Genomic DNA, 11,522 nt, shown 5'->3' with positions numbered 1-11,522 from the left:
ATTTTGGAAGGAAAGAAGTTGTTTTGTGCAACACTGAACTCAGTGTCACATATCACCTGCAATATTTTAAATTTGATCAAGTTCAGTGTTGGTTTAAAAAGATTCAACCACCAAAATGTTTCACCATTCTGTGATCAGCTGAGTGGCATAGTGATAAATCTACCAACCTCACTGCATTGTTCAGCCAAACTGAACTATGTGAAAGCAATTTCACAATGAGTGGCAGATGTGTGCAAGCTGAATGAGAAGTATTTAATGGTGAAATGTGCAACTTCTAGTCACTGTGAACCTCCAGCATGTCAGCAAAATCCATATTCATTGTAACTCATCAGCTCCATACAAAACATATGAGGCACAATAAGGGATGGCACCCTGCCCATGGCCAGTCAGCTGGGTTAATGTTCTAAAAATAGCAAAAAAAGAAGGAAATACTTTAGAAAGTCACATCTGGGTATGATGTGAAATTATTATTCAGGGGCAGGAGAATTCAGACATCTGTCCTATACTGTCTTGCATTGCTGTGCTGAGGATCTGCAGACTTGCCTGTTTTAGGAAGTTGTTTCAATCACTGGACAATATTTATTGAAAGGATGTGTATTTTAGTGTGTAGGTTTACTGTTCATCCTGGAATCAAACATACAATAGCAGTTTGGAATATTCCTGGGAAGAGTGGAATGAATATGGCCCTAAAGACTGAGCCATAAATCAAAGTATCACAGAAGGATGGAATGGGTTGGGTTGGAAGGGACCTTAAAATCATCTCGTTCCACCCCCTGCCATGGGCAGGGACACCTTCCAACTGTCCCAGGTTGCTCCAAGCCCCATCCAACCTGGCCTTGGACACTGCCAGGGATCCAGGGGCAGCCACAGCTTCTCTGAGTGACCTATGCCAGGGCCTTTATCAAAAAATCATAGAATCATCAGTATTGGAATAGACCTCTAAAATCATCGAGTTTGAACATGACCTCAGCACTGCCTAAACCACCGCACCCGTCACCCAGCGGCAGACCCTGCTGCCTCCTGGACACCTCCAGGAAAGACATTTTGGTCCTGTTCAGCTGTGCTTCCACTCTGGCACGGTCTTTAGCCTCTGGGGAAACTCTAGAGGCTCTAGCCGCGTGTCCAAGGGGATGTGGATTTTGCGGTGACGACCGACAGTGGGGCAGGGCAGAGCGGAGGCACAAGGAGCAGCCGGGACAAGCGTGTCTGGGGCTCAGAGCCCCGCGGGGCGGGGGCGGCCGTGGGTCCGTGCGGGGTCTGAGCCGGGTCCGTGCGGGGTCCGAGCGGGGTCTGAGCCGGGTCCGTGCGGGGTCTGAGCCGGGTCCCCGCCGGGTCCCCGCCGGTCGCTGCCGGGCCGGGGCGGGGCAGGGCCGGGCCCGGGGGCGGTGCCTGCGGAGGAAGGAGGGAGCGGTCCGGGCTCGGAGCAGCGATCCGGGCTCGGAGGAGCGGTCCGGGCTCGGGGGAGCGGTCCGGGCTCGGAGGAGCGGTCCGGGCTCGGAGGAGCGGTCCGGGCTCGGAGGAGCGCGGTGCCCGCACCGAGCCATGGGCGCCTCCGCGTCCGCGCAGCTGGACGAGAGCAAGTGCGCCTACATCCGAGGTACGGGCTGGGGGACGGCCGGCAGCGCTCCGGGTACCCCGGGATGGGAAAGCCGCTGGAAGCGCTCCGGGTATCCCGGGATGGGAAAGCCGCTGGAAGCGCTCCGGGTATCCCGGGATGGGAAAGCCGCTGGAAGCGCTCCGGGTATCCCGGGAAAGCCGCTGGAAGCGCTCCGGGTACCCCGGGAAAGCCGCTGGAAGCGCTCCGAGTACCCTGGGCTCGGGAAAGCCGCTGGAAGCGCTCCGGGTACCCCAGGAAAGCCGCTGGAAGCGCTCCGGGTGCCCCGGGAAAGCCGCTGGAAGCGCTCCGGGTGCCCCGGGAAAGGGAAAGCCGCTGGAAGCGCTCCGGGTGCCCCGGGAAAGCCGCTGGAAGCGCTCCGGGTACCCCGGGAAAGGGAAAGGCGCTGGAAGCGCTCCGGGTACCCCGGGAAAGGGAAAGGCGCTGGAAGCGCTCCGGGTACCCCGGGAAAGGGAAAGGCGCTGGAAGCGCTCCGGGTACCCCGGGAAAGGGAAAGCCGCTGGAAGCGCTCCGGGTACCCCAGGAAAGCCGCTGGAAGCGCTCCGGGTACCCCGGGAAAGCCGCTGGAAGCGCTCCGGGTACCCCGGGAAAGGGAAAGCCGCTGGAAGCGCTCCGGGTACCCCAGGAAAGCCGCTGGAAGCGCTCCGGGTACCCCGGGAAAGCCGCTGGAAGCGCTCCGGGAGCTCCGCGCATCCCGGGCATCCTCGGGACAGCGCGGGTTGAGCTGATCCTCAGCGTCCGATGGAGTTTGGAGCACTTTCTTAGGGGAGATGCTTTAGAAGTTTGCAGTGGGGGAATTCTAAGCAGACGGTGAGACTCGGGGAGTGTGGAGCGCTGCGGTGAGCCTGCCCGTGTGACAGGTCCCGCTCTCCAGAGCCGGCAGCTCCCTTGGCACCGGGCTTTGCCAGCGCCAGTCCAACCAGCGCCGCAGGGGCTGCGCTGTGCCAGACCCACTGGAGGCAGTGGCAACGCTGCTGGGTGGGTACCGAGCTAAAAAAGTGGGTACCTCACATAGTCTGACTGTGTAAGGGCAGTTCTTTATCCCATTACAATGTTAGGAGAGAGCAAAAAAAAAAAAAAAAAAAAAAAAAAAAAAAACAGCTTAAATTATACATTAAACTATGAAGGAAAAGAGTGTAATTCTGTGGTTTAGGGAGTTTAGGGAGTCTTTTTCTTACTTGAGTAGTTCAGTATGAAGCACAGCTTGCTCCTTACCTGTGCTGCTTATCGCTCAGACAGCAGGGAGAGTATTTGCAAAGCAAATTTTAAGGCTGAAGATTTACAAGTGGGATAAAAGTTTGCATGAGAAAAGGAAGCCCAGTTCTAGCACTTGATGTATGATGCATGCAGAGCCTGTGAGAGCCCTCTGTCTTGTGGGCTGGGAGATCAAACTGTGCTAAGGATTTGGGCCAGAGGGGGACTCCTGGGTGGTGCCCAGAGCCCAGCTTGTCCTTGGGTTTCTTTGCTTTGGGATTTTCTTGTGGTGCAGAGGGAGTGCAAACACTGAGTCACTCCTCTGTTAGGACTCCTTTGAAATCACAGTGGGTCTTTCAAGAGATTCCCATATTGGGAAGGATGTCCAGTTATTAAATGGCTTTTACCCAAAAAGCAGTCAGCAGAGCTACGGGCCTCACACACCGAGATTTTTTGACAGTGTCCCATCAGTACTGTCAGTTTTTCCTGCCCCATTGAGGATGGTTTCAAGTTCCATCAGAGCCATGAGAGTGCAGTTCCCTGGATTTCTGTTTTTCTTTACATTCATCCCCACGCTGCTGCCAAAATAGCATTTTCACAGTTGAGCATTTCAAGTTTCTGGACCCTGAGTTGTGACCACCTGAAAAGGTTGATGTCTATTTACTGGAAAAAAAAAAAATTAGGAAATTCAGGGAGTTTATTAGTTTAGGGGAAATCATGCAGGTCTTTGTCCTGGACATCTAGAGTTAGAACTGGGAGCTGCTGCCAAAAATCCATCCCTATGTGTGAAGTAGGGCTGGGTGTGTGTGTCTGAGACTGGCCTGCAGCTCACAGGGAGGGTACCTAGGTCATGCTGAGAGCTCTGCAGCTCTCCAGACATAGCTCTTGTTTGCCCATCACATCTCTGCACAGGCAAGAGCCAGAGGGAAGTCATGTGGAAGAAGGAATTAAAATCCTGTACTCATCCCCTGGCTCAGCTCTGCTGTTCGTGCTGTGAGGATCCCCCACATGAAGCTCCTGCTTTGAAAAATAATTAATGAGGCACTTCATACAGAGGCTGCCTGTGAATTAGCACTTCCAAGGAGGAAAAAGAATTGTGAAGAGCATCTTAAATGGAAGCAGAGTGCAGCTCACCAAACCTATTTCTGATGTTAGGCTGGGTGTGATTTATTTGCAAAGGAACTCTGTGGTGAGCTCCCCTCATTCCAGGAGGGGCCACGAGTCTGTAGCTTGGATAAGCAGTATGTTTTTAGCTTTGTGAAGCTTAGGTGGGTTTTTCTAGTGGGATGGTGGTTTTTGGGGTTCTTTCCCTCCACAGGTGATGCAGGGTGTCCTCAGTAAAAGGGAAACTCCTTTTGTCAGCAGAGTTGTCAGTCCATAGGTGCTGGATTGGGACAGCACTGGTGAGGGAGGAAGATGGGGAGCCAGCAGTGCTCTCCAAACTTTGTGTATTTTGGGATGCTCCCTCATATTGGCCCAAATACCAGTAGCCTCCAGAGAGGAAATCCTGAGTGTTACTGCAAGTGAGAGCTTGGTGTAGTTCATAGTTGTTTTCATGATGGTGTAATTTAATTTCTTGTTGCTGTAATGATAATTTAATTTGTCTGAAGTTAAACGGCTTGTAAAGCCTTGTAGTTGACTTAGACAATATTTAAGCTAAAGCACAATGTAATGAATGGAAATGAGGGGCTGAGCATTAAAGGTGGTGGATGTCCTGTGCAGGCCAGGGGTCGGATTTGATTATTCTTGTGGGTCTGTTCCAACTCTGGATATTCCAAAATTCCATGTTACAGCTTCTACACCAGCACAGGGACAGTTCAACAGGTTTTCTGACTTCTCAAAGTCTGTCTGCTCACATTGCTTGTGGGATGAGAGGAGAACCAAATGAGGACAAGAACTATGTGAGATGTAAAATTTATGTTGAAAATATGCAAACCCAGTCAAAGAGGTGCCTCTATAACCCCTCAAGACCCTGCCCTCAGCAGGGCACCCCTGGTAGAGCCTGGGAGCTGCTTTGCTGTCTGTGGATTCCCGTGGGGGAATGGGGGTGAGCCTTGTCAGACCAGCTGCAGAAACGAATCCCAGAGAAAACCAGGAAGGCACTCCACACAGCATCTCACTTACTGAAGGCAAAGCCTGGGATTTCCACCTGAAACTGCTTCCAGCTTCTGTGCTCTTAGGGAAAATGTGGCAGGACTGAACCAGCCAACTCACAAAGTGTGTGGTTGTACACAGGGCAAAACTTGGGCAAGTCAGCAGATGGAATTATTGACAGGTAATGTGCATCCCCTGCTGCAAACAATGCCTAAGAAGAGAACAGACAATGCCAATGTGTGATTTTCCAGGTGCTCTTCACAGGGAGATTGAGGCTGTGTTTGAAACTGCAAGGGCAGGGATCTTCCTTGTGAAGTTTGAATCAACTGCCTAAACACTTAGCTGGGGATGAAAATGCATTGCAAAACAATTTTTACACTCAGAAAATCTCTGTATATATTTATATCTCATGAAGTTACATTTTTCAAGCCATCACAACATCTTTTGTCTTTGTCGAGTAGAAATTAATGAAAATTGTCATTGTTGGGGGATGAAATTGTGAATAAAATGTCAAGACTTGATATTCCTTACTCCTACCTGAAGGAGACGAATGTCATAGTGAAATAATGGAAAAGTGAGTCAGCAGGGACTCCTGTGAGCAGGGGGGACAGTTTGTGTCCTCTGGGAGAAGGTGTGTGGGGGATATTTAGGGAGAAAGCCAGGCCAAATGCAGTGCAGCATGACTAGTCTGGAAAACCTAGCAGCTTCAAAGGTGTCCTTCTGTGCTGTGCAGCACAAGCCTGTTTTTCTAACCAGACTTATGGAAAAATAAATTTTTCCACCAATTAAAATCCATAAGATATTTTAAATACACACACATTGGAAGCAGTGAAAATTTTATAGTAATTCCTCTAGGTTTTGGACTGGGACCTTGAAAAAGACTTGTGGCAGAGATAATCCTGCTTTGTGGGGTTTTGGTGGGACTGCATGGGGATTATTCAGGATGTGAGTGAAACAGAGTTTAAAACATGGTAGTAATGATTAGGAGACTGGGAGTTGGTCATGTGAGAAGAGTTTATTAAAAAAATTTGTGCTCTCAGTTTGATGAGGCATGGGCTAAGCTTATGATGGGAGTTGTTTGCTGGGTGAATTGTCTAATGATGCTCAAGGTGCTACGCCCAAGAGGGAGTGGTCCAGGGTGGTGGTGGGGAGTTACAGTCTTGAGGTGCAATCATGAAATTCAGGAATCAGCTGAAAGTGCCTGCTGGAGCTTAGTGGTATGTCCTGAGAGACTGAGAAGTATCATCACTGCTGATGGAAAAGTGTTGGTTAGTGTCTTTATTAGCAGACAGGAAGCAATCAAGGATGAGGGTCTTACAGCTGGTAAAGATGGAAACGCCCTTGAAGTCTTTATGACTTTCCATTTCTGCAGTCTCAGCAGTGGAATTAGCAGGTGACCATGCTCTGCTCTGTCATGTCTTGTGTGTTGGGACTAATATTTTTAAAATTCACAGGAGTGGAAACAATTCAAGCATCTAACACCACTAATTTATGTGCATCTCCAAACAAGCATATGAAAAATTGAACTTCTCTGGATGCTGTTTTTTCTTTAAGATATGCTTGACCATGTCCTGGCTACCCATTTATACAAACAGACATGTGTCCAGAGGATGAGGCTTTGCAGTCATTTGCTTTGGATTTGTTTGTTTAAATGCACTTTTTTCCTTCCCTTTTCCCATCTCTTTCCTCCCCCAGGCAGGTGGGATCCCCCAGTGCAGGGCACAGTGGCTGTGACCCTGCAGCACCCAGGATGCACCCTGTGGATTCCCCCATTGTTTAGGAAGTTTTTCCAGGCAGACCTTCCAGATGTTGTTCTTTTGAGGTGACAGTGAAAGCTATTACTTAATGTCTGTAAGAAATTTCTTTCTAGCCATTTGTTTTAGTTAGGAATTTCAGTGTGGTGTTAATTGAGTCAGGCTTTTGCACAAGGATCACATGCTGTAGCACCTACAGGATATAGTGTACTTGAAAAAGCAGAGACTCCTGTTCTGTCCCATTTCGGAGGCTGAAGAGGAGACTGCTTTGTCTTTATCTTTACTTGAAAGACAAGATAGGAAATGGGTTGTTAGCTTTCCAGGAAACCAGCTGGATAAATTCCAGTGGTGGTACAGAGATGAGTCCCACCAACTCAGAGGGACAGAACCCAAGTGCCTGATACAGCTCTGGAGTGAAAGTCTCAGCCAGTGTGCACAGAGCTGGCAGGAGGAGTGCTGCAGGATGGAAGAATGACTTGGAATTAATTGTGGAAAAGCTGGCCTTTTTTTGGACAGGCACTCAGACTGGATGTTGGATTTTCTGTTTTAAATTGTCACTTATCCTTCTGGTTTTAATTTGCTGTGTGACTGCAAGTACAGCAGTGTTCTCTACAAGCCTTGCTGCACTCCTTGCCTTTGCTCCCAGCCTGTTCCAAGCTGGGTTGTTCCATGTTCCAGAAATTCTCTCTTCTGTTTTCTGTAGGTGAGCATGGCTGTGGCATCATACAGAGCAGGAGTGTCCCATTCCTGGAAGTGTCCCAGGCCTGGAGCAACCTCCTGGTCTAGTGGGAGGTGTCCCTCTCCTGGCAGGGGGTGGAATGAAATGGGCTTTAAGGTCATTCCAACCAAATTCTACATCTAGTTTGTAGCTCTTAGAGGCTGCATTTGGTAAATTTATCTGCAACTCCCAAAATCTAAGGAAGTGGCAGAATAATATTTTCATTCAGAAGCATGAATTAAATGCAGAATTCATGATAGTACCATCTAGTCCAATCCAAACAGGGATAAATACCCAAAGAAGGAAGAAGTGAAGAGCACAGGAAATTCAGATTTCAATAAGCATGTAAGATTCTACTATATGCACCTTGCAAAGTTTCCAAGTTCTTGACCACTGTAAGAAATGAGATTTTTAAGGAAAATCCTTTTGGCTTTACTTGTTTCCTGAGAAGTTTTAGTGCTCAGAGAGATTGTTGCTTTTGGAGCCAGTAGCAGATTTTCATCCCATAGTTTTGATAAATGGTGCCTGCCTGTGCTGGAAAGGAGAGGAAGCTTCTCTTTGGGTTTTATAGCCTTTAATTCAAGGGGCCAAGTGCTTTTCCTTACCTTTTGACTGTATGTAAGCAAAAGGCATGCAGGGATGTGATTGATGGAAAAGGAATTTGCCACCCACGTGAACAGAATTTACTGTCCTTGGTAACTTTCAGATTCAGCTTTGGGAGACTAAGGCAGGATATACCTTCTCTGTTCCACTTCCATTGCTCAAATAGTCCATTATTAACTTCTCTCAAAAGCTCCATGAACAATTTTGGAAGTTTTCCAGCCATGTTATCTTGCAACAGGCATGGTCAAGATTTCCCTAATCAAAGCAGCAGGTTAATTTTTTTAGTTTTCCTTCATTAGTTTGTCAGTAGAAGTATTGTCAGTGATCAGACCCCATTTACCTTCTGTGTATGGCTTGAGGTTTTGCTAAACACAGGAATCCCAGCTGCCCAATTTGTGTCCCAGAGCTGCATTAGTGTTTGTGCCTGTTCAGCAGGATCATCTCAAGCTCCTATACCAAAGCAACCCATATACAAGAACTGCCCTTGAAGATGATGTGCTGCATCACTGGGTCTGAGAGATGAAATGTGGTCTTTTTTTGGGTAGTGTGAGGGAAGGGAAACCACAGGGTTGTAGGGCAAGTCATGTGGCATTTTTCATGCTTTTGTTGTCACTGTAGCAGAAACTACCTACAGTGTTGAATTAGGCAGAGGGATCAGTGGAAAGACTACCTCAATAGCAAAAGTGAGAAACAGGCTCATGCCTGTCCCAAATCTGTAATTGAGAGACACACTGTACGTGTGCTGTGCCTTTGTACTTGATGTGTTCTGAAATCTTGAATACTAGAAGTTCTTAAATTACTGCAGCTTGGCCACAAATTGTAAGACAATCTTTGCATCTGATAGACATTTTATGGGTATGAAAGGGAGAAAAAGCAAGCTCTGGGATGATGAAAGCAGCTTTGTTGGTGGTGCCCTTCGGCAGTGGCAGCTGCAGAGCCAGTGTCTAGGTGGGGAAGGATGATATTCATTAGGAATGTGCTTTTAAAGTACAACTCTTCTCTTTGCATGGAACAACCACACTGTTCTCTTCACACTTAGAGAACAATTAAAAGTTGTTTCAAGTTTTTGAACATACTTGCAAGCATTTTACTTGTTTTTGCAGTTAAAGGAGAGTGATGAAACAAGGCCAGCTCTTACATCAAAGCAATATTAAAGCTTGTGCAAATGGCTCAAACTTCTGTGAAGAAAGGGTGCTCCTGCCTGGGTCTCATAAAATCTTTGTCCTGTGTCCTATTAGTAGTCTTATATATATTTAAAAAAAGTTTGCTGCTGATTCTACACTGAAGCTTATTTTGGTATGGATAACCTAAGATTTTATTGACTTTGTTTCTCTAAGTATTTAATTAAGTGTTTTATCTTGAATTCATAAGCCTTTAATTTTCATGCTTCTGTGGTATTTGTTAATAGGTCTGACCAAGTAGTTGCTCTTACACTTTGGCTAGTACTGAAATTTTAAGCCAAAATATTTAGGTCTTTGTAGTACCAGCAAAGTTGTTATGTAGTTATTGCATCTTTTTTATTGCATGTTTTTAAAAGCTAGGGAGTTGTCTTAGCTGCAGTGCAGGAAGCAGAAAACAAAAGCAGGGCTGACTCTTGGGCTCTCCTGATACATGAGTAAGAGGTTAAAAGCAGTATGCTTTTCAAAAGTATGCAGATAGTTTTTGTGTGGTTGAAGTTCTTGTAGGGAACGAGTGAGATGAGGAGCAGAGTAGTTATTTTCTGAGTAAATACTTTAAGCCGAAACTGGTGATTCAAGTGACCTTTTGGGTGCTGTGTGCATGAGACCTGTTCTACGCCTGCAGCTGTGCCATGCCCTGCCCCGTGGCTCTGAGGGGTGGGCAGTGCCAGGGATGACCCCAGGTTGTTGCAGGACAGTCAGTGCTTCTGTGCACTCCTGCTGGGAGCCCCGTGCGGCCCAGGTGGTTTTTGGGGTGGGAACAGGGGAGGCCCCACTACAGACTACACCCCAACAGCCTGTACCCCTACAGCTACATCCCTACAGCCACACCCCTACAGCCTATATCACTACAGCTACACTGCTGCAGCCTACATCCCAACAGCCTAGAAGGCTACAGCTACACTGCTACAGCTGACACCTCTACAGCTCCACTGTTACAGCCTACACCCCTACAGCCCACAATGCTACATCTACACCCCTACAGCCTATACTGCTACAGCTACACCCCTACAGGCTACAGCCTACACCTCTACAGCTACACTGCTACAACTGCATTGCTACAGCCTACACCACTACAGTTCCACTGTTACAGCCTACACCCCTACATCCTACACCCCTACAGTTACATCCTACACCCCTACAGCCACACCCTACAGCCTACACCCCTACAGCCTACACCACTCAAACCACACCCCTACAGCCACACCCTACATCCTACACCACTACAGCCACACCCTACAGCCTACACCCCTACAGTTACATCCCTACATCCTACACCCCTACAGCCACACCCTACAGCCTACACCACTCAAGCCACACCCCTACAGCCTACACCCCTACAGCCTACCCCCTTACAGCCTACACCCCTACAGCTACACCCTACACCCTACATCCTACACCCCTACAGCCTACACCCTACAGCCTACACTGCTACACCCCTACAGCTACACCCTACAGCCTACACTGCTACACCCCTACAGCTACACCGCTACAACTGCACTGCTACAGCCTACATCGCTACAATTCCACTGTTACAGCCTACGCCCCCCTACAGTCTACACCCCTACAGCCCACACCGCCTACATCCTACACCCCTACAGCCACACCCCTACAGCCTACACTCCTACAGCTGCACTGCTCCAGCTGCACCCTACAGCCTGCACCACTACAGCCTACACCCCTACATCCTACACCCCTACAGCCACACCCCTACAGCCTACACTGCCTACAGCTTTGTGCCAAGTGACTGTGTCGGCTGATCCCCAGGCTGGGTTTTACGTGTCACTGCTGAAAGAGTGGGTGAGGAGCATCCTCCCAGCAGCGGTTTCTGCAAGAAAAGCCACCCACAGCAGAGCCTGGTGTGGGCTCCCCCCAACACCACAGCAGCAGCAGCGAGGCCTTTTCAAACCACAGAGAGCTTGTGAGATCTTTGGGAACACTAAGACAGTCTGCTCATGGCTCCCCAAAATGCTGGTGTTTCTCCAGGTTTATTCCGTGTTGTGGTTCTAGGGTCAGGGCATGATTTGGGTTTGGCTCTCATCATTGCAGCAGGTACCCTGCAGGAAAGGTCATTTACATCTTAATTCCATATGTTGTGTGGGGGATGTGGTGTTCCCCACAGGGAGCGTGGCACAGACATCATAAGGTGATACTGTTCCTGGTTCTTCACTGTGTAAGCAGGCAAAGCTAAAGCAGAGGCCCAGGCAGCTGAAGACACGGGACCAGCTGTGGCAGGATCAGGAGAAGCAGCCTGTGCCAGTCCTTGGAGCAGGGACAGTGCCAGCAGCACCTGCTGATGGATCCCAGCAGGCAGGGTCAAGAGGTAGAATAAGGGAAACTGGAGGTGAGTGGGAAAGGAGGTTTCC

The 11,522-nt window shown here is 48.6% G+C and overlaps 1 protein-coding gene across 1 annotated transcript in view; it reads left to right on the top strand.

Moving 5' to 3' along the window:
- Positions 1-1,400: 1,400 nt before the first annotated feature.
- The window catches only part of NIBAN1 (niban apoptosis regulator 1), a 54,682-nt gene continuing 44,560 nt past the window's right edge, over positions 1,401-11,522 (top strand). Inside the window, exon 1 of the mRNA XM_056497719.1 lies at positions 1,401-1,597. Within this exon, the coding sequence (XP_056353694.1) occupies positions 1,543-1,597 (55 nt within the window). The 5' untranslated portion in view covers positions 1,401-1,542. The remainder of the gene's footprint in view (positions 1,598-11,522) is intronic.

Source organism: Oenanthe melanoleuca, chromosome 8, assembly GCF_029582105.1.
Source record: "Oenanthe melanoleuca isolate GR-GAL-2019-014 chromosome 8, OMel1.0, whole genome shotgun sequence".
In the NCBI taxonomy this organism is placed as follows: domain Eukaryota; kingdom Metazoa; phylum Chordata; class Aves; order Passeriformes; family Muscicapidae; genus Oenanthe; species Oenanthe melanoleuca.
Note: the sequence above shows the minus strand (reverse complement) of the source record. Positions and strands in the feature narration are given on the sequence as shown.